This window comes from Myripristis murdjan, chromosome 12 (genome assembly GCF_902150065.1).
Source record: "Myripristis murdjan chromosome 12, fMyrMur1.1, whole genome shotgun sequence".
NCBI classification, from domain to species: domain Eukaryota; kingdom Metazoa; phylum Chordata; class Actinopteri; order Holocentriformes; family Holocentridae; genus Myripristis; species Myripristis murdjan.
In genome coordinates, this window is record NC_043991.1 from 12608856 (window position 1) to 12635874 (window position 27019).

The 27019-nt window shown below is 41.7% G+C and overlaps 1 protein-coding gene across 5 annotated transcripts in view; it reads left to right on the top strand.

The window, feature by feature from the left end:
• The window catches only part of rc3h2 (ring finger and CCCH-type domains 2), a 34970-nt gene extending 9202 nt beyond the window's left edge, over positions 1-25768 (top strand). For 3 of the 5 annotated variants that reach the window (XM_030064902.1, XM_030064903.1, XM_030064904.1), the window contains exons 2-20: positions 255-583; positions 959-1076; positions 2073-2306; positions 4653-4828; positions 7101-7301; positions 7664-7796; positions 8029-8147; positions 9076-9188; positions 10282-10608; positions 10810-11012; positions 11189-11496; positions 11594-11740; positions 13551-13688; positions 14360-14524; positions 15011-15266; positions 15557-15641; positions 18141-18357; positions 18708-18871; positions 19872-25768. In XM_030064902.1, coding sequence (XP_029920762.1) covers positions 353-583; positions 959-1076; positions 2073-2306; positions 4653-4828; positions 7101-7301; positions 7664-7796; positions 8029-8147; positions 9076-9188; positions 10282-10608; positions 10810-11012; positions 11189-11496; positions 11594-11740; positions 13551-13688; positions 14360-14524; positions 15011-15266; positions 15557-15641; positions 18141-18357; positions 18708-18871; positions 19872-20019 — 3483 coding nt within the window. In that variant the 5' untranslated portion in view covers positions 255-352 and the 3' untranslated portion in view covers positions 20020-25768. Of the gene's footprint in view, positions 1-254; positions 584-958; positions 1077-2072; positions 2307-4652; positions 4829-7100; positions 7302-7663; positions 7797-8028; positions 8148-9075; positions 9189-10281; positions 10609-10809; positions 11013-11188; positions 11497-11593; positions 11741-13550; positions 13689-14359; positions 14525-15010; positions 15267-15556; positions 15642-18140; positions 18358-18707; positions 18885-19871 lie in introns of all 5 variants that reach the window. The other 2 variants (XM_030064905.1, XM_030064906.1) reach the window with 2 other exon arrangements.
• The last annotated feature ends 1251 nt before the right edge of the window (positions 25769-27019 follow it).

Sequence of the window (27019 nt, forward strand, 5' to 3'; positions counted from 1 at the left end):
TTGGTGTCCGTATGATATTTAATATGATTTATATGGCATTAAGTGGATTATGTAACGTGTCTTAAAGGGCCATTACATTTTTTCAGTGCCAGGCAAACATTTTTAGTAATGTTAGTAAAGGCATCTACTAACTATGTCATGGTGTTATGCTCTAGCCATTGAGCTACGCAAGATCACAACACTGCTGTGCTGTTTTACAGAAACGTTGAAAGGTCAGTCACACAATCGTGTCTTTCTCTTCCCCCCCTTTGCAGTCACTGTCGGCGCTGGCGAGCAGGAGTGGTTGTTGGGGCACGTTGTCATGCATTCCCCCTGAGCTCCGCGGCGCCTCCCTCAGTGGTGTGGTGGCAGGATGCCAGTGCAGGCGGCCCAGTGGACAGAGTTCCTGTCCTGTCCCATCTGCTACAATGAGTTTGACAGCAGCGGCCACCAGCCCATCAGCCTGGGCTGCTCTCACACGGTGTGTAAGACCTGCCTGCACAAGCTGCACCGCAAGGCCTGCCCCTTTGATCAGACACCAATCAGCACTGATATTGACTTGCTGCCGGTCAACTGCGCCTTGCTGCAGCTGGTGGGAGCTCAGGTGAGAGGGTGAGGAAGGGAGATGTGTGAATGTGAACGTCACGATCCCACATCAGCACCAGTGTAGAGGAGAAAGATATTAACTGCAGGTGGATGTGTGTTTGTGTGTATGAGAGCCTTGAATGAGACATCAGGTCGAGTGGTGAGGAGGAAGAGTGTATATTTATGTCCTCACCTCATACCAGGACTAATGGGTGTGTGCATGTGTGTTTGTAAATGAATGCATTTGTGTGTGTGGGACTAAATATGTGAGGGTGGCACAATGTGGCACAAAGCTAGCACAAATCTGGTTTCCCTCCGTGTGTGTGTGTGTGTGTGTGACTTTGCATCTGCTTGGGTATATGTGTTATTATGCATGCTTCCATTTGCCTCTTAGGTCCCAGAGGTCCAGCCGGTGAGCCTGAGCAGTGCAGCCGAGATTGAGCACTATGAGGTGTGCAGGGTGTGTGTGGAAGAGCTGGCACTCTACCTGAAGCCTATCAGTGGATCAAAAGGTACTGCGTGCATTTATGTGTGTGTTTATGTATGTGTGTGTGTGTGTGTGTGTCTGTAGGTGCAGGCATGCATGTGTGTATTTCATGGTAGAAAACAGAGATTAGATCTGTGGAAGTTTGTCAAAGAGAATAAGGCTTGGTGTAGCCAGACACATGGCAGCTACAGACATGCCATCAGTGTTCATTGGCATTCATGCTTCTCACGCTTCTCATAACGACTGCATGGCTAAAGACTCCAGTACTCTGGTGCAGCTCTCCGCATTGCCTAACAAGAAAAAGCACACCAGAATCGGGCAGTGGTTCCAGTTCCTCGTTTGTCAGCCAATCCTGGATGGAAGTGCTGCTCTGCCATCCAGGATTTTCGCAATTTCAGGCGGTGCACGACTTAACATGCAATGCCAATGCACCCAGCCATTTTGGCCTCAATTGCATAATTTCAACTGTGCACACTCTGTCGCGTCTGCTTGTATGTGAAGCATGAACCAGCCTTGTGAGAGAGCGATAGCGTCAGAGAGAATGTCTAGGGGGAATAGATGCATAATAAACCTTACAAGCGTCATCCATTGTTTTCCATGGGGATGCCTTTAAATCCCCCTGTCATACTGTTATAGGAGGTTTATAGCTGGTTTCAACAGACTTGGCCTTGTCACTGTTGCTGTTCATTCTAGGTAGGAGGTTTGTAGGCATGTCTTTCTTATCTGTCTGTAAACTTGGCAATTAAACTTCCCTTTGTCCCTGTTGTGTAGTGGGATCACGCTGTCTAAAGCTTTTCAAATTTGAAAAGAGGAACTGTCACTCTTCTTGTTCCACAAACAAGAAGTTATAAAACAATAATAAAAAAAAAAACAGTGTAGATATCATTCTGTGGTAAGAAATAAAGATATAATTTAAATATCCTTTTATTTTTAGTCACAGTAAAGGTTCTTAATGTGATGAAGTTCAGATTTTCAAGGTTCCTGTGTTTGACCCGATAACTCTCATCTTCTCCCACGACAGGCGTGGTGACACTGAGTCCGAGTGTGCTCAGTCGGCCCATGCAGAGGAAGCTGGTTACCATGGTGAACTGCCAGCTGGTGGAGGAGGAGGGGCGTGTGCGGGCGGTGCGGGCAGGCCGGTCGCTAGGGGAACGGACAGTAACAGAACTGATCCTCCAGCACCAGAACCCCCAGCAGCTTTCTGCCAACCTGTGGGCAGCTGTGCGGGCGCGGGGATGCCAGTTTCTTGGCCCTGGTGAGTTAACAGCATGTTCATGCACGTACACCCAAAGCCCTGTTTTGATATAGACACCACACCCACCCAGATTGGTGAGCAATTCTTATACTGCACTCCATTTACCACAGAAATCAGAAGACAGAGATAGGAATGATGTCCTGAGATGACCGCGTTCCAGTACAGCAAGTTGGAAAACCAGTTTTAGACAGGTTAGCCGTTGTTGGCTATTGTTAAGCAATACCAGTTGATAACAACATATTACACAGTATTTTGCACATACAAACCGCCCAGCAACATGTCCACATATAGAAGGTGGACAGTACTGTGCGTACGACTGATTTAATACGACACAAATAAGACAGAAGCACTTTTTAGGTCGGGGTTGGTGAGGTTCTTCTAACTTCATTCCAGCTTCAAAAGGGCGTTCCAGTTGAAATTTCTGTCTTTTAGGGGGTGCCCTGGTAGCTCACCTCGTAGAGCGAATCCGAGCCCAAGCCATTTGCTGCCTGTCATCCCCTCTCTCCCACCTGCCTTTCTTGTCTATCCCCACTGTGACGATCAAATAAAGCAGATATGCCAAAAAATAATCTTTAAAAAAAAAAAAAAGGGAAAAAAACGTTATTTCCGTTCAAATGGAATGTACCACTGCATTATGCACGGTGTGGTTATTTCCAGAACCTAAGACATGAAGGTGTAACCAAGTAAAATCTTTGGGCAGTTTCCTCACCCACATTGTCATGCAGATCCATGTCATCCCCAAATAGGATTTAGACTCTATCATGAGCCGTCTGGAAATAAGGATTAAGCACCGGCATGACAGCTTTTCTGGTTACTGCTGTCACCTGGACACTGAAAACAACCACTGAGGGTTTTTAGGGTCATTATTACGCATTGTCACCTTTTATCAGGCAATATAATTTCAAAGAGTTAACCTTTGGCTACCTATAAAAGATACAAATAAGAACTGTGTGACCCAGGACGGTCGATTAGCCTCAGGGGTGATGTGGTGGCAAGACCGTTTACACAGCAGCAAAATAATGCTTTTTTTTTTACAGTCATTGTTATCAAATGTAACGTGTCATATTCATGCAAAGTAAAGAAGAAAGAGACTAATGTTCAACCTGAGTCAAGCTTCATCAGCTCTGAAGATAGTTGGTCTCTCAAGGGTCAAACTGATTCACATGCAATTTGCTAATTTCTGCCATTCTCTCAGCACCTCAATCAATCAGGTGTGCATAAGAGCCTCATGGTTCATTTTTATCCATTATTATGAATCCAGATAAAGTCCTAATACCCTGTTCATTTTAGATGCAAACACGATATTTAGTGTGTTATTCCATAATTGTAAATATCGATTTTGTTTCATTTTGATGTAATGCATGTTTATTTGATTTATTTTTCAAATTTAAGAACAGTTTTTATCTGAGAGCTGTTGTTGCCCTGAATGCAGCACACAAAACCAATAACCAATAATTCTACTTGCATATCTACTTATACATATCAAGTGCAATATCCCAGCAATATATATATATATATATATTTTTTTTTTTTTTTTTTTGAACACATACCCCTGCTGTTTTTTATCTATATCTATATTTTTATACTATATTTTTATTCTCCATCTCTCGATGTGTAAATACCCCTGCCCCCCCACGTGAACTGTACAGTCTTTTTAAAATTTCTAACTGTCTTTTGCACTTTTTATGTCTTCCTGTTTTGTCTGTTGTCTTACACTGCTCACGAGAGGTGCCATTCTAAATTTCATTGTGCTTTTTTGAACAATGACAATAAAAGGATTCTGATTCATTCAGTATACAGCCCCCCACGCAGCCTGTTGGATTTACATTCATCATATTATTACAGTTTGCTGTTAGACAATAAAACTGTTATTTGGCCAGATTGTTCTGCACATGAAATTATAAGAGTTGGTAGCCTGTACTGGAACTTGTCATCATGTCACTGTCTTTTGAATCATCTAAGATTACACAAGCAAAATTTGGAAAAAAAAAAAACAACAAAAAAAAAAAAACAAAGAAAGTGATCTGACCTGGTGTCCTGTGATGATTACTCTTAGGGCAGATTCTGACTGAGAAACTCTGTTTCTCTGTGTGATAACAGAAAGAGTTCATATAAGAGACTGAGGACACCTGGTTATGATTACCTCTTCACGTGGCAGAAAGAATAATTGTCATACATATTTGCAGTATTTGCATTCAGGTATATTCCCAAATGAGAGTGTGTTGAATTATTTCTCTGTGTGATTCTCTCCTCACTCCTCCTCGTTCCCTTTCCCTCTGCCTCTCTGTCATTTTCCCTGTGGCTACATCCCTCTCTCCCTCTCTCCCTCTGTCTCTTCTTCATCAGCTATGCAAGAAGATGCACTGAAGCTGGTTTTACTGGCTCTGGAGGATGGCTCAGCTCTGTCCAGGAAGGTGCTGGTTTTGTTTGTAGTCCAGAAGCTGGAAGCCCGGTTCCCCCAGGCCTCCAAAACCAGCATAGGCCATGTGGTGCAGCTGCTATACAGGGCTTCCTGCTTTAAGGTACAGGGGCACAGAGATTATGGCATGTGTGTGAAGGCAACATGATATGGAAAAAAATAAAATAAAATATTGCGATAAATTTTGCAGATACCAGGATATGATTAATGATTTCAGTGGGAATACAAACAGTTGGAAACATTTTTGCATTCTAATTTTCATTTTCACTGAAAAAAACTGTTTAAATTATCCTGGGGTGATTTTTGCTTTCTTACATCTGGGAAATATAATTTGTAGGTCAAGACATTGCTGGAGTGCCATAATACTTTATTTACAACTGTGTTTTGTCACACATTTTACCTTTATCAAAAAATGTGCAGCCCGTGTGATTTGGATATGGCACTGTCTTGGCCATATTGCAATTAATGTGAGCATATACGAGTACACGCAGACATACAGATGCACCCTCACATACACATCATGTGCCCAAATGCATTTTAATTCTTGCCATGACCAACATTTTACTTGAATCAAACTGTTGTAGTTACCTAGCCTTATTGTTTTACTACGTAATGTAATTGTAACCTTAATCAAGTTAACCTTAACTCTTAATTTGAAAAGGAATTCAGTCAGCATTGTTTTCGAGTCAAAAAACTGATCCGTGAGCAGCGCTCAAGGACAACTTCATCCCACTCCATTTAAAATACACTCCAATTTTTAGACACTGACTGTCAAAATGAACAAAACTCCCTCAGTTTACTACTGTCCCAAGAGCACAAATCTTAAAACTGTATCCACTAAGACTGGAATGTGCACCGCGTAGAATCAAATATGATGCAATAACGTCAAATATGAAATTTTACTGATCCAGCAAACTTGAAAAATGAGACATTAGTTATTTATTTGTTTTATTTAACCTTTATTTAACCAGGCAAATCATTAAAAACAAATTCTTACTGACAATGCTGGCCTGACAAAAGGAAGAGGCTCTTGAGGGGAGGAGATAGAAGCTAAACAGAAAAAATTTAAAGTTAAGAAGACAGCAGTACACCTTTAGACTTTTCCAATATACCCATCACTTACACACAATCATAACAAACATACATTTGACAACAAGCATTACTTAAATGGCATTCGAGGCAGTTGAGCACACAAACATTTGCAGGTACATTACATGAGAGAACAGTCGTAAAAAACTCTCCTCTAAATATTGTCCAATTTCATTCAACATAATTGTATCGTGGTTGAATCCACATGGTCTGGATTCCAGTCTTGGTGAATGCAGCTTCAAATGAGTGAATGACCTGATTAATGTGGAATATTTAAATAGACCCTCATTTTCCACCATGGATTGCTTCACCACATCCACACATAGTGCTGCTCACTGTTTCAAATGGCTACTCTTTAATTATCTCAGTAATAGTGGCTTGTGCTCCAAATCGACAACATGGCCCACAGTGACATAACAGTTTTTCACTATCTCTCCCGAAAAGATTGCTCTCTTACATATCATAAAGTGGCATTCTCATAGTAGGAATATGGGCTTTAGTGGATGTGTTTTTTGCATCTCTGCTTCTGTGTGTGTGTCTGTGTGTGTGTGTGTGTTGTGCTCAGGAAAATGCCAGTCAGTTTGTAAGGATGATAGCCATGGCTGGTATGGCAGAAATGCCAGCTATCTTCCCATGATGTAACAGCAGTCTATATTTGCTCTTACCGCTCTGCCTAACAGGGCAGAGAAACAGACACAGACAGGAAAACAAAGTTTTTTTTAGGCAGACAGCAACATGTGTCTGGCTGCTTTCAGTTTTAACTTTGTGACTGCTGTGCTTGCACATTTTTTAACTGATAAGTAACAGTGTGTGTTGGTGTCTTATGATGATTACTCATAGGGCAGATTCTGAGAGGAGGGGACTCCCTCCATCTGATCTGAGTTTGAGTTTCTTAGTCTGAAGACACCAAGTATGGACAAACTGACTGATTGGCAAAGTCTGATAATTGGGAAAAAATAGTGATGCCACAAAAAAACATAACTTTGGTAATTGGTACCAATACCAGTGAAATTTCACAATTCTTGATACCTTTTCAATAGGATGACTAAAACAAAATCCTATTTAGCACACACTTCTTCATTTATAAAAAAGTTTTCATAAAAATTAAGTTGGTGGCAACAAATATGCTCCTAACAAATATTGTGTAAATGTGACGTCACTGTGTTATAAGTTTGTTAGTCTTGCTGTCTTTTCTCACTCTTCCCTCTCAGTTTAAATGCCTCGTCTTGTCTCTCACACTCTTATATCCTCTCTTTCTCCTTCCTCCGTCCTTTTGTCTCCCTCAGGTGACTAAGCGTGATGAGGACTCGTCACTGATGCAGCTGAAAGAGGAGTTTCGTACGTACGAAGCTCTGCGGAGGGAACATGATGCTCAGATTGTGCACATCGCCATGGAGGCCGGCCTGCGCATCTCACCTGAACAGTGGTCCTCTCTGCTGTACGGAGACCTGGTGCACAAGTCACACATGCAGTCCATCATTGACAAGGTACTGTTCCAATTCATGACATCGTTACTGGGGAATTTAGTTTTGCCTCGGTTTTGGCACTTCTATTTGATAAAAACACATGGGGAATTTCAAATTTTGAATGTTATAACACTGCGGACAACAGGAGCACAGAATGTATGTATTTTGAAGTTACTGACCTCAGATAAGAAAGCCATGCTGAGAGTGCCAGTTTTCAGGTTTAGCCAGGTTTTGTGGTTATACATTCATCTACTCCTTTTTTTTTTTTTTTTTTTTTAGATGAAAGGCTGACCTGTATCTCTTTCTCTCTCTCTTGCTCTTTCGCTCCCTTTCTCCCTTTTCATCTCTCTCCGGCTTCTGTCTGTTTCTATCTTCGACTCCAGTTGCAGTCTCCAGAGTCGTTTGCTAAAAGTGTCCAGGAACTGACAATCGTTCTCCAGAGGACAGGAGACCCTGCCAATCTCACCAGCCTTAGACCACACCTAGAGCTGCTAGCCAACATAGACCACAATCCAGGTATACATTTTTCTCCATATCGTGTTATCCAAAAGACAGTTAGATAGATAGCACTGGGAGTCATTTGCTTGTTATAGAGATGCTGCCACTTTAGAAGTCCCACTTACATCCCTGCAGCACTACTGCACAGTCTCCTTAAGGAATTCTTTGGAAAGCCCTTTCACAACAGACATGTACTGTATGTATTGACCCGTGCTGTTCTATCTATCCACTGTCGTTAATCTGTGTGTAGATGCACCACCACCGTCGTGGGAGGAGCTGGAGAGTGTGATGCTGGCCGTGAAGCTGGTGGTTCACGGACTGGTGGAATTCATCCAGAACTTCAGCAAGAAGAGCCACGACACTCCACAGGTGCACTGATGTGATGAAATGAGATTTTGTTGCTAACAATGATCATTATTTCTACAGGCAACATAGTGCATAGATTGAGGTGGGTTACAAATGAGAGGGATTATAAACCTTATTTTTGCACTGGAAAAGTGTTCTGTAGAATAATGAAGAATGACGATCATGGGAGGAGAAGTTCATCTGCCTCATCCAGGTGCTGTTAGATAAGATGTTTTTGGCTGTAAAACACTTTGTCCCTCCTGGCTGCCGCAGCAGAAAACACAGTCACAAGGAGATGAAATGATTTCTATAAGCATCTCATGTGAAGATCACTTGTGTTATAAGCTAAATTACTATTCATCATTTGACTGGAGCCATAAACTCATATTTTTTCAGGCTAGGAAAACCTTCAGCTAATCAGAGTCCATTACATCTTAGGCCTTGTTCAGACGGTCAGCCCAAAAATAAATCTTACACCTCAAACGTTACCTTTTTTTTAATGCCAAGATGTGTATTTCAAATACACTTATATACATTGTGTAATTAAGACAGCTTCAGAGTTGCTGTGACATTTAATTTTTATTTTCACTTTGATGGAGCAAGGCTAATGACTCTCATCTCAGTCTGGTTAAGTTGGAAAAAGGGTATTTTGGTCCAAAATGTTGGAGTATTCCTTTAAGATTTAAGATAGGTTCAAATTGCCACAATATTAGAGTCAACCAATAATAACTAGGGCAAATATTAGGGTCATAGTGCATTTGTAATTTTCATAATGACAGCTGCAACTGTGACGTGCTAAGAAAAGTAAAATTAAGAGCTAAGGAGGGAAATTAGGGGTCATCCCAAGAGTTATTATCCAAAAATATATGAAATGTGGAGTATTTATGTTAATATGATGGTGGCTATTTATGCACAATTTTCTAAACGTGTATTGTGTCTGTGCCCTGCTCAGCCCCAAGCCAACAGCAAGTATAAGACCAGTATGTGTCGAGACCTGCGCCAGCAGGGTGGCTGTCCCAGAGGAACCAACTGTACATTTGCACACACACAGGATGAGCTAGAGAAGTAAGTGAGCACTTGAACTCGCACAAACACAGACGAGCACACGCACAGGAAAAATAAACCATTAACTGTCTCCACGATTCATGCAAAAAAAAAAAAAAAAAATTCTGCTGGGCCAGCGTTGTATGTAAAATCAAATCAGGTCACATGCAGTGGTAATATCAGTCATATAAACCACTTTTTCCAAAACAGTGGGAGGATAGACTGAAACTGATGAACAAGCATGTCATCGTCTCAGCTAGTCGAGTTAGTTTCAGTGTTACGAAAACACAAATTTGAATCACCATTGTTGTTCTGCCGTTGGGGTTCGGAAATACAAGAAAGCCCCTGCTATGGTATTATTGCACACACTTACCTATGTGCAGTCCTGGGGCTGCGCAATATATTGATTTTATATTAATATCATGATATAAGATTAGATATCTGATTTAGGATGACATAAGTGTTGTCTTTTCATGATTTCAAAGGCTGCATTACAGTAAAGAAAAGCAATTCTCTGAACTTCTTAGACTCTTCCAGCTGTCCGTGACTTTTTCTAAAATCAAAAATCTCACAGCCTAAATATTTTGTGAAAGCACCAATAGTCGTCCCTATAATATCAACATAGTATAAATATCAAGGTATTCATTCAGAAATATTGTGATACAGTGGTCCCTCGTTAAATGCGGGAGTTACGTTCTAAAAATAACCCGCAGTAGGCGAAATCCGCGAAGTAGTCAGCTTTATTTTTTACAATTATTATAGATGTTTTAAGGCTGTAAAACCCCTCACTACACACTTTATACACTTGTCTCAGACAGGCATTAACATTTTCTCATTTTTCTCTCTTCTTTAAACACTCTCAAAGTTCAAACCTTTGTAGAAAAATAAGTCCAGTAAAAAAAAAAAAAAAAAAAAAAAAAAAAGCATGCACAATTGCACTAAAAAAAAATCCACGAAACTGCGAGGCCGTGAAAGGTGAACCGCGTTATAGTGAGGGACAACTGTATTTCATTTTGTCCAAATCACCCAGATCTATGCAGTCCTGTAAGCAATGCTCCAACACTCATTCCTCCCAAATCTCTTCTCTGTCCCCCCCCCCATCATCTCTGTCCAGATTCAGACTGAGGAACAAGAAGATCAGCAACGCGGGCCGTCCCTTCCCTTTGGCACAGGGGGTTCTGGGTAAAACCTTGACCGTAGAGGGAAGCATCCACACGCCGGATGTGCCGGTGGGCGTGGGGCAGGGTGTAAAGGGAGCAGGGGAGAATGCAGGGACCGTCCTAACAGAGGGGGTCCCTGTCCTGTCTCACCCCCAGCTCATCTCCAGAGGGGCTGACATGATGGAGGAGATTAAGAGAGCGGTACCAAATGGATCAAACGGGGCTAATGGGTCCAACGGGCTGTCTGGCAGCGGTCGAACCGGCTCGGGGTCAATGGAACAGTAAGACCATTCATCCACTCCGCCGTTGATCCTCACACATCTTCCACTGTTGGCCTTTGTTCTGTGCAATCACACTAATATTCATTCTTGCCTTGCATTTGTAATCAGACAGTAATCAGACTTTCTTCACATCTGTTTTTAAATTTGCTCTTTCATTCTCCCACTCTTTCCCTCATCATCCTTCTTCCCTCTGTCCATCAGGAAGCCCATCTCTCCTCCCAGGACTCCGGTCAGCCACTCCTCCACGTCATCTCCCCTGACAGCTGCCCGGCGTGGGGATTGTGGCGCTCCTTTGCCCAAACACGGTCAGTTCCTGCTGCGACCGCCACATCCTTCTCAGGCGTCAGAGCTTTACTATCAGGAGCCCCACTCTGCGTATGACGCGGCGCATTATCAGCCGACCTGTGAGTACATGCACGTCACGTTGCAGTTGCGCATGTTGTGACAGAAGAATTAAAATTATTTCTTGTAACTGAGGTTGTTTTTTCTCCTCTCTTCTCTTGCTCTCTCTCCTTCTCTCACCCTTCTCCCACCATTTCCTCGACTCGTCCTACTGTCCTCTCGTCCTTCTCCTTTCCAGCAGGTTCCTATTACCCGTCCACTCTCCATCCCTCCCACAAGCCCTGCATGGCTCGGTTCCTCAGATCTTCCAATGTCCCAGAATCCTCCTTGCCGCCTTCCATTGGCCCTCCACCATCATCCTACGCTAACGATCCTCAAACGCCGCACCCTTCGTCGTCCTCTTCCTCTGCTTACCCGCCACCTAGAGATCGGATGGGACCTCCTCCGTATCATTCCCACCCAGGGCAGCCTCAGTACGGGCCCCTGGCCCCGGCACATGGTGTCTACGCTCCCCTGTATGACAGCAGGAGAGTATGGAGACCTCAGGTGAGACTTATGTTTAGCTTTATTTTCATCATGCTGATTATGGTTCTGTGTATTTTGATTAAACTTATTATGATTGTTACTATTATTTTTGTTACAGCTGTACCACAGAGAAGATGCGCGGAGTAACTCACTGCCCCCAGAGGTGCTGCACTCCTCTGTCTACCAGCCTCCACTCAGGGAGAGATTCAACTCTCTAGATAGCAACTATTGCTCTGGGGCCGAACACCGGACAGGGCTACACAGGGTGGGTAAAAATACACCAGGACACAAACTCACAATAACTTAAATCATGATTAAAAATGATTAAAATATAATAACTGATCCACTATTTAGTCAGTTGATTGTCAAACGTGACAAATTCCAGTTGTAAGTTACAAGTGATGTCTTAAAATTGTTTACCGGGTTTATAATATTGAAATGGAGAGTAGCAAACAAATCTTAGCATTTGTGAAGTTGTAAACAGCAAATATTCGATATTTTTCATCATAAGTATAATCTATTATAATTCATTGTTGTTTGACTAATCAGTTAACTGATTAGTTCATCGATTAGGTTAGTTAATTATTAGTAATTGTTAAGCACTAAGTGAGAAACATAAAAGGCCAGAGTATGATGATTGAAAGTATTAGCAGCAGATTCTGTATTAAATAAATGACTCCCACCAGTTATTCACTTTAGTCACCCTAAAGCAAATAAATGTAGTTAATAAAAGGATTATTGTATGTAAATGATGTTGCTTTGCCTTACATTGAACCTAACCCAAACTGTCTTCATTGGTGCATACTTTAGAGCAGCTTTTCCTTCACTCTCTCTCTCTGTCTACACCCACATATTATCTCACCTCTACCTTCCCTGCTCGCCTCAGAGCTACAGTATAGCTTCCACCTCCTCCATAGTCCTCCCACTTCTCACCCAAATATGTCTCTGCTTCCCCCTGTCCACCCCGTTCTCTCTTTTTTTCACTTCATCTTCCAAATCATGGTCAGCTTGAGTTCTGCAATACACAGTCATCTCCTTGAGACAATGCAGCGCGTCAGTATTGCTTAAGCATTTGCAATGTGGGACAAAATGTATGTAGATAAAATTGTGGGCAGATAGTCATGGAATAATGCTGAAAATGAATCGGAGTTGAAAACTGTAAATAATTAAACCTCCTTAGGTATGTGGCTGCTTTCACAATCTGTATGCTTACTTGCACATAGGGTGATAATGTGTCCCACATCTACAGACAGATCTCCTTTGACTGCTCCAGAGAGTAGATTAAAGACAATAAGCCCCTTAACTCTGGTGGAGCACGTACCACTTGTCTTGCTGAGACCTCACCCCTGTGTCCTGGGTTCGAATCCGAGCCCAGGCCATTTTCTGCATGTCATGCCCCTCTCTCTCCCCTGCCTTTCCTGTCTCTCTCCACTTTAACAGCAGAAATGCCCCAAAAATAATCTTAAAAAAGACACAACTGAAAAGCCATTTTTCCAAACTCTCCATTAATTACAAACTTTTTCCTGTTGGGAAGGTCAAGTTGGGAGTCAAATTTATTTCCCGAATTGGACTCCTGCTCACAGTAGAGCTCAATACAAGTTGTTTCTCCTCATAATCCAGTCACTTTTCATACTTAGCATGATTTTTAACCAGACTGACAACTGGTTGTACTTAGGCTGCTTGAGGCAGGCAGGGCCAACCAAAGGTGACTCGGGTTGCTATGCAGATGAGCCCGGCTCTGTGTGTACAGATGGAAACTGGACTTGACAACCAGGAGCCGGTGTGCAGAGATGGAGATAAAAATACATACGCAAGTCCTGTTACTTGTTCACATGCAGGCATTCAGGTCCTCTAACCGTGCATGTGTGTGTACAAACCTCGACTAAAAACTTCAGCTGTCGGGCCCCAGGATGCTAATGTGAACGGGGCCTGAGTGGGCTGGTGGTATCAGTCTCACTTTGATAGTGTGCTGAATGGCTCCGGTCACTGAAATGTTGATTTCACTTTACAATCTATTTTGTTCTCACTGTTGTTTTCATTCTCTCAAGTTGTCTGTTTTGACCCTCCTTCATCAGGATTATGGCCGTGTTCCTCTCGGCTACGAGGATCTGTTCAGAAGAAAGCAGGAACAGTGGACCCATCATCACCACCATCACAACGCCAGCAGGCCCTCGCAGTCCTCTCCCATCTTTACTATTGACTTTGGAACAGAGGTGTGTGTGTGTGTGTGTGTGCATAACTATGTCAGTGAGTGCAAATTCATCCCTTGACACGGGAAGAAAGGCATAGCTCTGTAAGTGTGGAGAGAAAACAAGACAGTACACATAAACGTAAACACACCTCGTATTATAGTATATTATGTCATGCCAGATAGTGATCACAGATATGATAGTGAAATGTGTAATGCCCGTTCAGCCGTACCTTCACTGCAACCAGCTAAAACTGAGAGTAATAAAATGTTTATGTAGTTTACAGGATCTGTAAATGTGTTAGATTTAATTTCTATCCCAAAAGCCATGCTGCTGCTGTGTCCAATGCTATGTAAGTGGGAGATAGTTGCTTAGCAACTGTGGAGGAAGATATCATAGCAATGCACAATCATGGTACTGATGCGTGTGTATGTTTGTGTGTGTGTGTGTGTGTGTGTGTGTATGTGTGTGTGTGTGTTTGTGAGAAAAACAAAGACCTCAAGAAGTGAGTCAGACTTTCAGTTGAGTAAAGCTTTGTTTGTTTGTATAGGGAATCTGAATTTATTTTTGAGAATAAATCAACTTTAAACTAAAGTCTCATTAAATAAGACCTTTGGGAAGATCTAGGAACAAGAGAAGGAGGACTTTGTGTTACTGTAGTGTCTGACTGTTTTCAAAATCTGTGTGTCTTTCAGCATGTGGAGAGCAGCGGAGGTCAGTGTGTTGGGTGCAGGTTCAGAGGTGAGGAGAGTTTAGCCCATTACTCTCCATGGTCCTGTGGCACCATCGGTCCTTGCATCAGCCCCTTTGAGCCTGAAACACTCACACACAACTCAGCTCACTCCTGCTCAGAGCACTCGGTGAGAGTCATCACACACCCACATGCACAAGCCTGTGCGCACTTGCTGAAATGTGTGCGCACATCTTGTGTCTATGCACAGACTAAGGATGCACTGGGATGTATCAGATTGGAGATTTTACTCAAGACTAAAATCCAGTACCAAAATCCCTGCGTAATAAGTCAGAAATAAAAGCCAACTGTTCTGAATTTCTGCATTTTTGGCATACAGAAGCCTCTATTTCTCCACTTGTGGGAAAAAGACAGATATAACAATAATTATAACAATAATTTTGTCAAGTAATCCCAAACTAATGGTCCAAGCCTGCACTGTGAAGTGAAAGCATCAGTAATTTGTATCAATCAATACGAATACCAAAAAGTGGTATCAGTGCATCTTTATCACTGACTTACATACACATTTTTTTATGTTACTTTTTTTGTACAAATGTATCCCTGTGTTAGTGTATGGATGTGTGACTAACCGGTTCCATATTTTTTCACACAGGAGTTGGACAGTAACGGAGGGGGAGGTGTAGGTAGCTGTGTTAGTGGTAGTGGTGTAGGGAAGCGATGGCTGCATTCCTTGGACCCCTACCGCCGCCTGAAAGACGAGGATCCCATCATTCCCTTTGGCGAGGGGCCCATTATCTCCAAGTGGGGCGCCATATCCAGGGCTGCTCGCACGGGCTACCACACCACCGATCCTGTCCAGGCCACAGCTTGCCAGGGCAGCGCCAGCACCACACCCATCAACTTCAGAGGTAAGGAGGGATAAGAGGCCTGAAGGAGGGGAAAGATACAAGGAAGTATTGTGTATCCATTATAGTCGCAGACAGGGGACTAGAAGAAGTGACAGAAAATATGACGGTTTGGTATGATTTGAAGGTTTGATTTGCACAAAATGAAAGACATAAAGAATACCGGCCTCAAACATAAATTTGTGTGGGAGAGAAAGAAACCTAAGCAGGCTCATCCAACGCATGTTATATGTACAAGCCAGTATGATTTATTTATTTATTTGTTTGTCTGTTTATTTGTTGTTCTGATACAGACTATAACCCCCACCTGGATCACACTGACTACAAGTGGCGCTCCAGAGGATCAGACTCTTCCAGCCACTCTAGCTTCTTGGAAAGGTACAGCTCAACGCTCAAACACTCTCAATGCTCAAACACATTTTTCCTACCATTTATCCAGCCATTGGATTCAATTTGGTATGAAAAATAACTTTCAGAGCAGCACTGTTGGGTTTTGATGACTTGAAATTGGGCAGAAAATTGTCCCCAGGGAAACATTTGCAAATTATCAGCTCCGTGGTTTATGAATGGTGATGACTTTGTTAGCTGCAGAAGCAGAACATTATGAGATGGGTGTTTCAACCAAAAATTCATATTTAAAAATTGAGGGATTTTGATTATATGTTGTGAAATCTGTCGTAACCCCTGCATGATTTGCAAAATAGTTTGTCGCAATGTAAAATGTAGATAAACTGTAGTACCAAACATCTGTGGAGATTCCCAGTCATCCAGGTCATGATATGCAAGTAAGGAAACAGACAAAACAGTCACAATCATTGGTACAGTCCTTTAATGCACACCCTACAGCCAATCAGAATCAAGTAGTCACCCAGACTATGGTGTAAAGCAACTGTAGTCCCTTTTTGTGAGCTAACTCCAGATTGAAATATCTTGACCGTTTCAAATCCATTTTTTCAAGAGGCAGATCAAAATACACTGTGCATGTTTGTCTCTAATGGTCATGTGGTGGTGGTAAGAGGAGGGCTCTCGCCTCGAGTATGTTAAGTGCCTGCCAGTGTCTCGAGGCCTATCCTTCCTCAAACATAATGCGTATTTGGCGAGTTTCAATGGCTAATCACGGATCCTGTGGCGTGCTAAGTAAGACGCTTCCTTGATCTGTTTTATTTCGAAGTAGTGTTTTAAAATGTCATAAAGCAAGCAATGGTAAAATAAATATTAACGTAACTATATAGCCAAGCTAAGATTGGGAAACCTAATCAAAGGAAATGTGGTTAGTAAAAAATAAATAGCCACCAGGACAAGAGCAGAGATAACTTCATAACTTCCCCCTAAACTTTTACCTGTGTATGGCAGCAGGAACAGGCTACACTGCTGCAAATGGAAATATTGCATATTCCATTTGTGAGGGCTATTATTCCCATTACCACTTTTCTATAGATGCATTAGAAACAGTGCATGGTAGCCATAAAAAACAGACAGTTAGAGTGGTATACTGTTTTGCATATTGTACTGTGTTCTCCATACTGTATCTGTCAAGCAATACTATGGCAGACTTTCTCTAAAAAAATATCCTCATCAGTGTTCAGCCCACTTAGGTCTGGCTGTGGGACGGTATGCTTTGATTTTATTATGCCTTCGTGCCTTCATCTGTATGTCCAGCCGTCCATCTGTCCTCTCATGCTTGTGAATGCAATATCGGAGGAACACTTTGAAGGAACTTCTTCAAATTTGGCTCAACCCTCCACTTGGAGGGTACAGTCCTCTGTACTCTGCAAACATAGTCTCTTAGTGAAGAAAGCCTGTTTCTCAGTGAAAATTATTCACTTGAATCATACATGTCAGTATATTAATAACTTCCATTTCACCAAAAAAATACACTTAATGTCTTCCATTAAATTGCCTCTAACTCTTCACTACAAATATTATGTGGTTGTGGACAGACATGGATGTAAACTGCAACCTGCCAGGCTTACGGATGCATACAACTGTGAGGTGGTGATTCTATTTTTTTTTTTTTTTTGTCTCCATGGAAAAGACAAGTAGGCCGAACGTGAGTGAGGATAACAAGTCATAGTTTTCTTGTTACCCTTCCAACAATCACTCATTGGCCATTTTAAGACCACACAGCCTGTTACTCTCCTCCCTCAGCCGCTCCATACCAGCTCTCCCAGCCTTGAGCTAATCATCTGCTTCACGTAGAGCCATGCATTCCCTTTTATTAACTGTCATGGCTGCGGTGTGTTATCTTAAGACTGTTCTCTCTTTCAAACACCTGATCCTCAGTCAAAGACGTTGTCACAGGTGATCGCTGAGATTTCAGTGAAACCTGGAGGGATGATCGATGTTGGCACTGTGTTCAAGCTTTTAAAATCATTTACCACCAGTGCTAAACAATATATACCGTAGAGCCATGTGTTCCACTTTTTATCTGTTGTGCGTGTTTGTTAACACCCGTTCTCACTCCTTTTCCCACTCTTCCTCTCTAATCCCCGTCTCCTATTGCATTGTGCTACAGTCATTTCCTTGCTGTGGTCAGACTAAAAATAGAGCAGCTAGCTGGTTGTTTGGCTGTTCTTGGTAGAGACCTACTGACAAGCCAAGAGAAGGACTTGGAGAAGACATCATCAGTGGAGTCTACTGTACTCTTGCCATATTTTCCTTTACATTGGGATGCAGTTAATTTTTTTTTTTTTGGATAGGACGCAGTATTATATTGTGTAACATTACTAGACCATGTTTCCCTCATGAAAGAAGAGCCCACAATTTCACATGTCCTCATCTTGGTGCTAATATAAGAAATAAAGATTTTTTTTTCCTTGGTGTACTTCGGAAAATTGAAACACAGTTATTTGTTCTTGTGTGTGTTTGTGTGTGTAGTGAGCAGCTTTGTGCGCCAGAGCTGGGTAGCCGCCGGACGTCAATGAGCGGAGAGAAAATAGTGTCTGATATGCAGGCACATAAAACCAGCTACAGCCAGGACCAGGAACTGGTCTGCCACCGGGCCGAGAGCGAACCAGAACCGGACCGAGACATCGAGCTAGAACTTTGTGTTCTGGACATGGAGGACTCCGACCACCAAGACATCAAGTCCCAGGTTAGTCTGGTACCGTAGAGCAGAGAACGGGAAATTTGTAACTGTGACAGATGTTAACGCTTAAGATCACTGAGAAATTAAGTCTCATTTTAGTGCAATACTCTGCTCTAATGCAGGGAGAAATAAAGGTAGATTCAAAGTTTCATCTCTGTTTTAGACATCAATGCAATAGGAATGAACCAAAATAAATACAGTGGAAAGGAACAGAGTGGAACGCAATGAGATGGAATATAATAGATTAGAATAAAAAGGCAATAGAACGGGATACTCTGAACAGTGGAAAAAACCTCTGCTGTTTTAGTAATATACATATGACCAAATCTGAATCTTTTATCATCTTTGCTTCCAAGGAGTCTTTAGACCTAGCCGCCCCTCAGTCTCAGGATGCCTCCCACCTCCTCCCACCTCCCTGCTCCTCTCCACTCCTCCCATCCCCCGTGGAGGAGCATCCCCAAACAGAAGGTCCTTCGCCAGAAAAGATGGACGCCCACATGCTGAAAAAGATGGCCTTCAGGTGAATTACCATGGTAACCACCCACCTGTTTAACATGATTACACTCAACCTGAGTTGCTCCCTCGGAGCAACTGGAGAAGAGCTGAAGAAGCTCTTCTCCATAGTAACTTCACATGAGGAAGCATGGTAGTTGACTGTGCAGCAGCTTTTGTTCCTGCTATCATCCCTTCAACCATCCATCCATCTATCTACTTGCCTCTTTCATCAACTCCATCTTGCACCTTCTCTCTCGAGTCACACTTCATTTTCTGTCAGACACAATGTTCACCATGTCAGGTTTTATTGTGACATAAATTCTTGCCACGTCTTGGCCAAGAGAGAGGTCACACTACATGTCTGACCCTGACCAGTCAACACATGCTGTCTTAAACAATCTAGCATCACAGGGGGAGGGGTGAGGAAATTATCTTTATGACACTTAAACTCACATGTTCTAGATGTTGTCACACTACTCAACAGAAGCTGCAAAAAAATCTGACATGCTAAACTTAATGTTGGGGAAACATGGCTGTCCCACATTACAAATGCCAGACGTTACAGATGTTTTTGTGCACCTTGGTGTGCAGTGCAACACATGGTTAAATGCCTTGAACAGCTCATATTTGGTATTTTTGTGATAAAATGCACCAGGCACATTTGGGAACAGGGTGGTATTTAGAATAATGTATTAGAATAATGTATCATGACTGGGGTGTTAAGGACTGTGATTTGGGGGGCGGGTGAAGATAAGGTAAAGTTGAACCCCCCTCTTCCCTTTCTTCTGTAAATGATTATGTCAGTCAATTTATTTCAGCGAATAAAACACAATTATGCTTGCTTTTCCCTTTCATCTAAGTAGAATAAACAATAGATTTATTAACTGGAAATTTCCAAGCCATGATTTTGCTTTTAAAGTAATCATGACTGTTTAATAGGATTTTGCCCAGACGCGGTTCTCTCGGCGTCTCACCTCTGCCCTCTTCTCCCTGTCTCAGTCGCTCTCTTTCTCTCTGCTTTCCAGGAAGTCTCTGTCTCCAGGAGGGCTGGTCTCCGGAGGTCTGGGGGTCGGCAAGCTGGTGCTGCGGACTGGACCTCCTCGACTGGGGGACACCACCGCCCACGGCTGTCCTGAAGCCCCGGGGACAGAGATGCTGCTTAATGGAAGCTAAGGGGACACAAAGTCTGACACTGACCTGCACCGAACTAAAGTTGAGTCGTTTGCCTACACCAGATCACGGTTAAAGGGAATGCCATTGAATTCCAGCTTTTGTACTTGCTAGTCATATGCCCAAAACAAAGTGAGTCGACATTCTTTACTGCCTCCTAGAGCAAAGGGTGAAAGAGACCACTTTGTCCTGCCCCCTAAGTGGTGATTTGCATCAATGTACAGCTCCACAGAGAATTTATTCATACTCCTGTTTATGCCCATAAAGTGTATATGAGTGGTTTGCCCACAGATGCTGAACTGGAGTCAGATTTGGAGTTTCCTGTAACATGGTTAAATTTAGGGAGCACCTTCACCTGATGGGTTTTCACTTGACCTTCATATGACATGCTCCTGGGCTTTACACATCATCCTCATCGTCTTGACAAACACCTGCCTCATACTGCTTTTACTTTATAAGCAGCAATGAAATAGGACCGTTGTCAGCCGCACCCATGTTCACATGCATCCACTCACATGATATTTGCACAGATCCTGTTGGATTTGCTTGTTTCAAACAAAGAGCGTTGCACAAAGCTGGCAACACCAGGCAGACTGCTCATGTTTAATAGTCAAAAGGTCCATGCAGTTTTCATATGATCCGTCAGGCAGCAGAAGTCTCTGGGTGAGAACATCTTCTTCAGTCATGACACTTTCAGCTTACTTCAGGTTTTGCCTTTCATTTCCTTTGTGTCATTAGCTTTTATCTTAGTATGGATTCATTGAACTGAGATCCCAGGTTTTCTCAATCTTTGCCCCAATCCTTTGTTATCTGTAATAGCATTATAGTATGGCAGATTGTGCCAGCTCCTATAACAGTGAAAACTTTAGATTTCACTAATTGAAACATAAGCAATGGTTGAATAACTTTTTTTTAAACAATAGTTGTTGTTTTTTTTCTTGAACTACCATACCTAACCTTCAAGTCTTGACTCAACCGATTCAGAAATACTGATCAAGCAGCCACTGAATTTCCAGTGTTTGCTTTGGTGGGAACTGCAGTGCATTTATTAATGAATTGTCATGGCCTGCTGAGCCTACATGCTTATATAGTGACAAATGATTATTCAAGTCTTAAAAAATAATTATATATTCATCACAATAGTACAAGAACAGCAGAAGGTTTGAATGTAGAAAATGAACTGGCCTTTGGAGAATGAGAGCTACACATCATGTAGACACCTTGTCAGGTCACTTAATCCATTTGTGGATTGTTCTCTCATCCTTGTGGTCTCATAAAACCTTACGGCCTAAATACAAAAGGTACTGAGTGTAAGCCGAGCTGATCGTCACCAGAAAAGTCACTCTCCAGCTCTTCATTCAGTTGTATTCAGTTGTACTCTCTAATAGAGAGTGCACAGCAGAGAAGATCATGTTTTAAAACTGAAGGAAAGCCTATACCTCTTCAGAGCATAAATTAAATTATGGTCACATTATAGCTCATCATGTGTCAGATGTTTGATGTTCAGTCTGACAAACTGAAAGCATTAATCATTGAATGTAGATCTGCAAATATGAATTTGCCAAAGCTGGTTGAGAGTTAATTAGTAGAATAATCAAACTGGACATGAAAAACATAGTGGCACTATTATCTTTTTTGTAAATTATGCCAACAAATGAATATCTGGCATTTACTGTTTGTGCATTTCTGTGTCTCCGCATGGCAAGGTATTTGTTGTGTGCTGGGCTCCAAGCTGCCTACATGCTCCCACATAGCTTGAGACCACTGGTTTACAGAAAAGCTCTTTTTTTTGCATTGCTACACAACACATTTTTTAAATTTAGTTCCCAGAAATATCAAGAGATAGAGATTACAATAGTGGGAGTAAAAACGGGGAGAGTGCTGTTTCAAAGGCCCTCCCAACCCACCAAGGAAGAAAAAAAAATATCTGCAGAAAACAGAGGTCTGCACTCTGCTGAATAAGACAAGCCTCTGTCTTTGTCCTTCTTATGAATCGCATGATCTTTACACTTTGACCTCCAAATTCAGTCGTCTGTCATGGGATCACACAACACAATGACACAGTCACAGACATAGTCTGCAAATGTTCAAACAGATTTTATTGGAGGTCAACAGTGATGGCAACAAAGTGAAGTTGTGCAAGGCATGGTTTGATGACTGCACAATACTGTGTATTTGAGAGCAGTCAGATTCGTATTTACATACAAAAAATACTCCCTTCCTCACCTTTGCTGGAGTTTTTAAGAGCAAAACTTTTGGAAAAAGTGAAGTCAAGCTGAAAAAAATATTGTTTTAGTGCTACCTGTTGCGGTACTTGCATTTAGTCCCGCTGACTATAAAGGAGAAGTCCCACTGGCTTCACTGACGCACGCGCGCACACACACACACACACACACACACACACGTATGCACGCACGCACACACACACACACACACACACACACACACACACACATTATTACTTAGGTTGTTTTGGGGACATTACATAGAGAGACTTTCCCCACCCCCAACCATAACGTGCCTAACCCTAACTTTAACCACTCACCTAAAAAGCAGCTTTTTGCAAATGGGGACACGGCTTTTCTCCCCAGTCAGACAAGCCATCCCCAATTAACTGGTCTTGAGTTTGGTGTGTGTCCCCAAAAGTAGTCAAAAACAGACCCACACCCACACACACACGCTAATGCATACATTCACATACATGCAATATTGTGGCCTTTTCTCCTAGGTGTTCTAAAGTACTAAAAATTTGACTCTCCATGACTTTGGTCCATGCTCACTGATAATGCATAGTAGCTCCATAGTAACAAGAGGTGTTACTATGTTGCATAAGAGTGTGACCTCAGAAACTGAACATTGGAAAGTATACTGATGCAGGCCAATGGCATTTTCTGTGCACTGCAATCCAATCACACTTACGGGCAGTATGTTTAGGGGTTGCGTATGTACAAAAAACTCAGTGGTTGTACGTGACATTTTGGTTTTATGTACCAAGCTAAAGCTTGCAAAAGTGAGAGACATCACTTTTTCTGTTTCTTCATGCTTTGTCTTTTGTTTACTTTTTAAAAGTTTGGTTTGCTTTCTTTTAAGCATTGCTAACTTCTGTGAAGTTGTTTGTCAAGGTATTTTGTATCAGGATCTTTGTTAATCTGGTTCTCTTTGTTATATTTTACACCCGAGAAGTGAAACCGATCGCCTTGTCTAACGTTTATCCATGTTTGCTGTTCATAAGACGTGCACTGTTGTTGTCCAATACACTGTAATTTCACCAAAGCCCATTTCACTGTAATTTTGTGTAATGTGAGTGATTTCCATAGAATCCAGCCTTGCCTCATACCCTTTACGGATCTGAGGCAGCTTGTCATGTGTGACTCATTCTTAACGACTACTGTAAATGGCATTAAAGCATTTGACAATTTTAAATATACAATACTTAAAGTGATGGAGACTCCTCTGTGTTTACACCTGTTCTAAATCTTATGAGATTTGTGTAGAGTGAGTGGAACTGGGCTAATATTTGAATATTCGGAGATCCCTCTTGATCTCTCCTACCCTCTCACCTCAGCTACTTATAAATAAAATGATGAGAGGGAAGAATTAACGTCTTTCCCCTCAGATTATATCCTCAATCCCATTTTAGAGGATGCCGCTGACAATGACCTTAAAGAAATCTGAGGAATGCTTACAGAGTTTCAAGACACAACTTTTTGAAAGAGACAGAAAAATGGAATGATGGACTGGTGACATCTTCCATCCATTATATACTGGGATAGATACTCTCTCCTGTAGTAGAAAATGATCGAGCAGGCAGAGAGAGTGAATGAGTGAATAGCAAAATTATGTTTGCTATCTTCTTATTGATGGACTGCAGAAGTCAATGTGACTTTTTGTATTATTATTTTTTGACGGAAGAGGCAAGAGCTATTGCAAGGGTTGAACCGCTCCCTGTCATTTATTTAGCCCAGCTACCTGCTGTCGCTCTGCATCTGTTTACAACTTCACCTCTGAAGTCATGTAATGCAAGTGCCATATGTTGTGTACAGTACAATCAATCCCTGCAATTCAAGGACATGTTTTCTTATTTGCTTTTCATATTCTTCAACTAAAACCGTGGAAGGAGTGGGAGGTGAGGCGAGGCTTGATCGAGTGGAGGAACAGAGTACTTCTCTTGTAGTTCTGGCTTGTTCCATTAGAGGAAGCTAGATCCTTGTCTGTCTGAAAAGCTCAGGGAAGACTTATGTTGCTTAGTTACTTTGGCTATTTGCATATTCATCACTTAAAATATGGCTCAGTCTGTGGAGGTATTTACATGAATTTAACTTGCTGATAACAGACCCTTTCACACAGCTCATACACGGGTCAAAGTGTGATGCTGATTATATTGTTTGCCAGTGTTTACCTTGCCAGTGTTTCTTTTGCCTTTCAGTATCAATATTAGCTTTGCTATTACTGTCCTTATGGAAAGGGCTGGGGACTATGTACGAACAGTATTGTGAGTATTTCAAGTTGAACTCCCAGTTTCCTTTTTAAGTGTCTATGGATCACTGCTGTAGTGGTTGATTGCACTGCACTAATTTCCACCTCATCACTGCCAGCAGTTTTCATGCACTCTGCCAGTGAGTGTGTATCCCTCCCCCTAACACATACACATACACATACACACACAACCACACCCACACACACACATATACACACACAGCCCTGCATCCTGCGTCATGCATGCAATATAGTCCCTCTTGTGATGGCGGAGGAGTAATGACGATTTTGTAGTTGTGATACAACACACCCAGCGCTGTAAGAGTTCTGCACATGCCCACTGTGTGGCCACGCCAAGTACTGAAGTTTGCCTGCAACATTTTACTTGTTTGCTCATGAATTATTGATTAACAGAGATTATATTATTATATTATATATTGTTATTACCACATTTGGTTGTTGTTGTGGTATTTCCTTCTTGGTATTCTAAGTCTGCTTCTTCATTTTGAATTTTCAGAATTTGCTGAAACTGTTTGAATTTTTTTATTAGCCAAGAAAATGTCTCATTATTCTATCTTATATGGAAAAAAAAGCCTGTTTTGTTGATTGTGGAACATATGACGGAACTGATGTTTTCTGACTACTCATGTCTGTATTAGACATTTTATTTGCGAATCTATTGTTCGATTGAAATGTAAATGAACTATTAAGAGATGGTACACATCCGTCATTGTATACAGTCTGGCACCATCATTAGATGGACTTATAGTATAGGCGCTCATTTATACAACATGTGATAATCAGATATATTTAAATGTTTAAATTAATGGGACAGTTGTGTAATGTTTCAGAATGAGGAAAATAAAATCCTTAAGAGACAGCATATCTAAAATGTCCCCATAATGAATAATACTGTTACGTATTCCATTTATTTCCTTGGAAATATCACATTGTGAAAGGTTTCCCTTTTACTTATTGTACGGTAATACAGGACAGGAATAGGCTTATTCTATGATGATGATTTATGTGCTATTAATGATTGATGACTTGTGATCATGATTTATGGCTAAACTGTTTGAGTATTGATTGGTTTACTGATTGACGGATTGATTCTTCTGTATATTTTCTGGTTTGTTCATCTGTATTACACTGATTTACAGACAGCTTGGCCAAACAGCATAGCATTTTGCTTCTGTGTTGAACTGACAGATGGAATCAGAAGAAGGAGATTTCAGCACTTGAAACTGCATGCTACAATAAATGATCAACAAACAATGTTAATGTGTGTGACTCTTTTTTTTGTTAATTCTCACATTATTATAGGTGGCCTTACACAACACAACCAGGGCCGCTGTTTCAGGACCAAGACACCAAGAGGCCTATAAAGAATAATCAATTATGGTTGCACTTTATTTCCAGTATTCATAACACACACAATAGGTCAGTGAGTTTCCTCTCAGCCCCTTGGATTGCTTTCAGAGGCCCTTTAATGGTGTGAGGACATGACTCCTGAAACACTGAATGACTCTATGGATATTAACTCTGTCAAAGCAATTATATTTAACAAATGTGGCTACGGTTACACTGAATAAGTGGTTTGAAATTTCCCTGGTGCCATAGCCTGCATTGTACACTGCAGTTTCCTGATCAGAAAGACATTTACTCTATGAAACATCTGTGTTTCTGCACCGTAATGTATCATTTGTTTGGAAAATTAAGTCAGACATATGAATTTACTGTATTTAAATATCTAACAATGATGAAGGGTAGATAACTAGCCACAAGGGGGCGCCAAACCAGGAACCCAGTGGGTCAAATGTCCTGACCAACTGGAAAAATCAAGGGGGGAATGATTTGTCTGACCGATGTCAAAATGGCATTTAGAAATGCGGTTAACACCCATCTACACCCATCCAGCTGCTCAGGGAGCAAATGGAGAAACATTATCCTGCACAGCCCCTGTGTGTGTGTGTGTGTGTGTGTGTGTGTGTGTGTGTGTGTGTGAGAGAGAGAGAGAGAGAGAGAGAGAGAGAGAGAGAGAAATGGCCCCCTACCCTTTAGTGATGTCCTGATATACTGAACATATATTCAGTATATCAGGACAGAATAAAAAGGAAGAAAATACTGTTTTATGGTTGATATATAAAACTATTCAACCAGAACTGTGATGAAACAAGCCTTGGCCTGACCAAAACTGAACTGGAGCAGTGGGTTTTATTCACTACTGACAAGGGAAATGAAAGGAAGTTTCAGAGCCCTTTCATTCCCATTCACTTAATGAAATCTGGTTTTAAGTGATTAAAAGGTGGGTGCAGTAAGGAAGTTGCTCCCTGAACAGATCCAGATATTTAACCTATATGCTGTGTATCAGATTAACCTGAGTTTGACCTGTCTTGGCAGCAGAGCCTGTGATTCCTTCACCAGTTATCTCAGGTTTATTAGAGGGCGTCTGTCTCCTCTGACCAACAATTTCACACACAGAGAAAATATTTACATTTTGATAGAATCACAGAGGTAAGATTTGCAT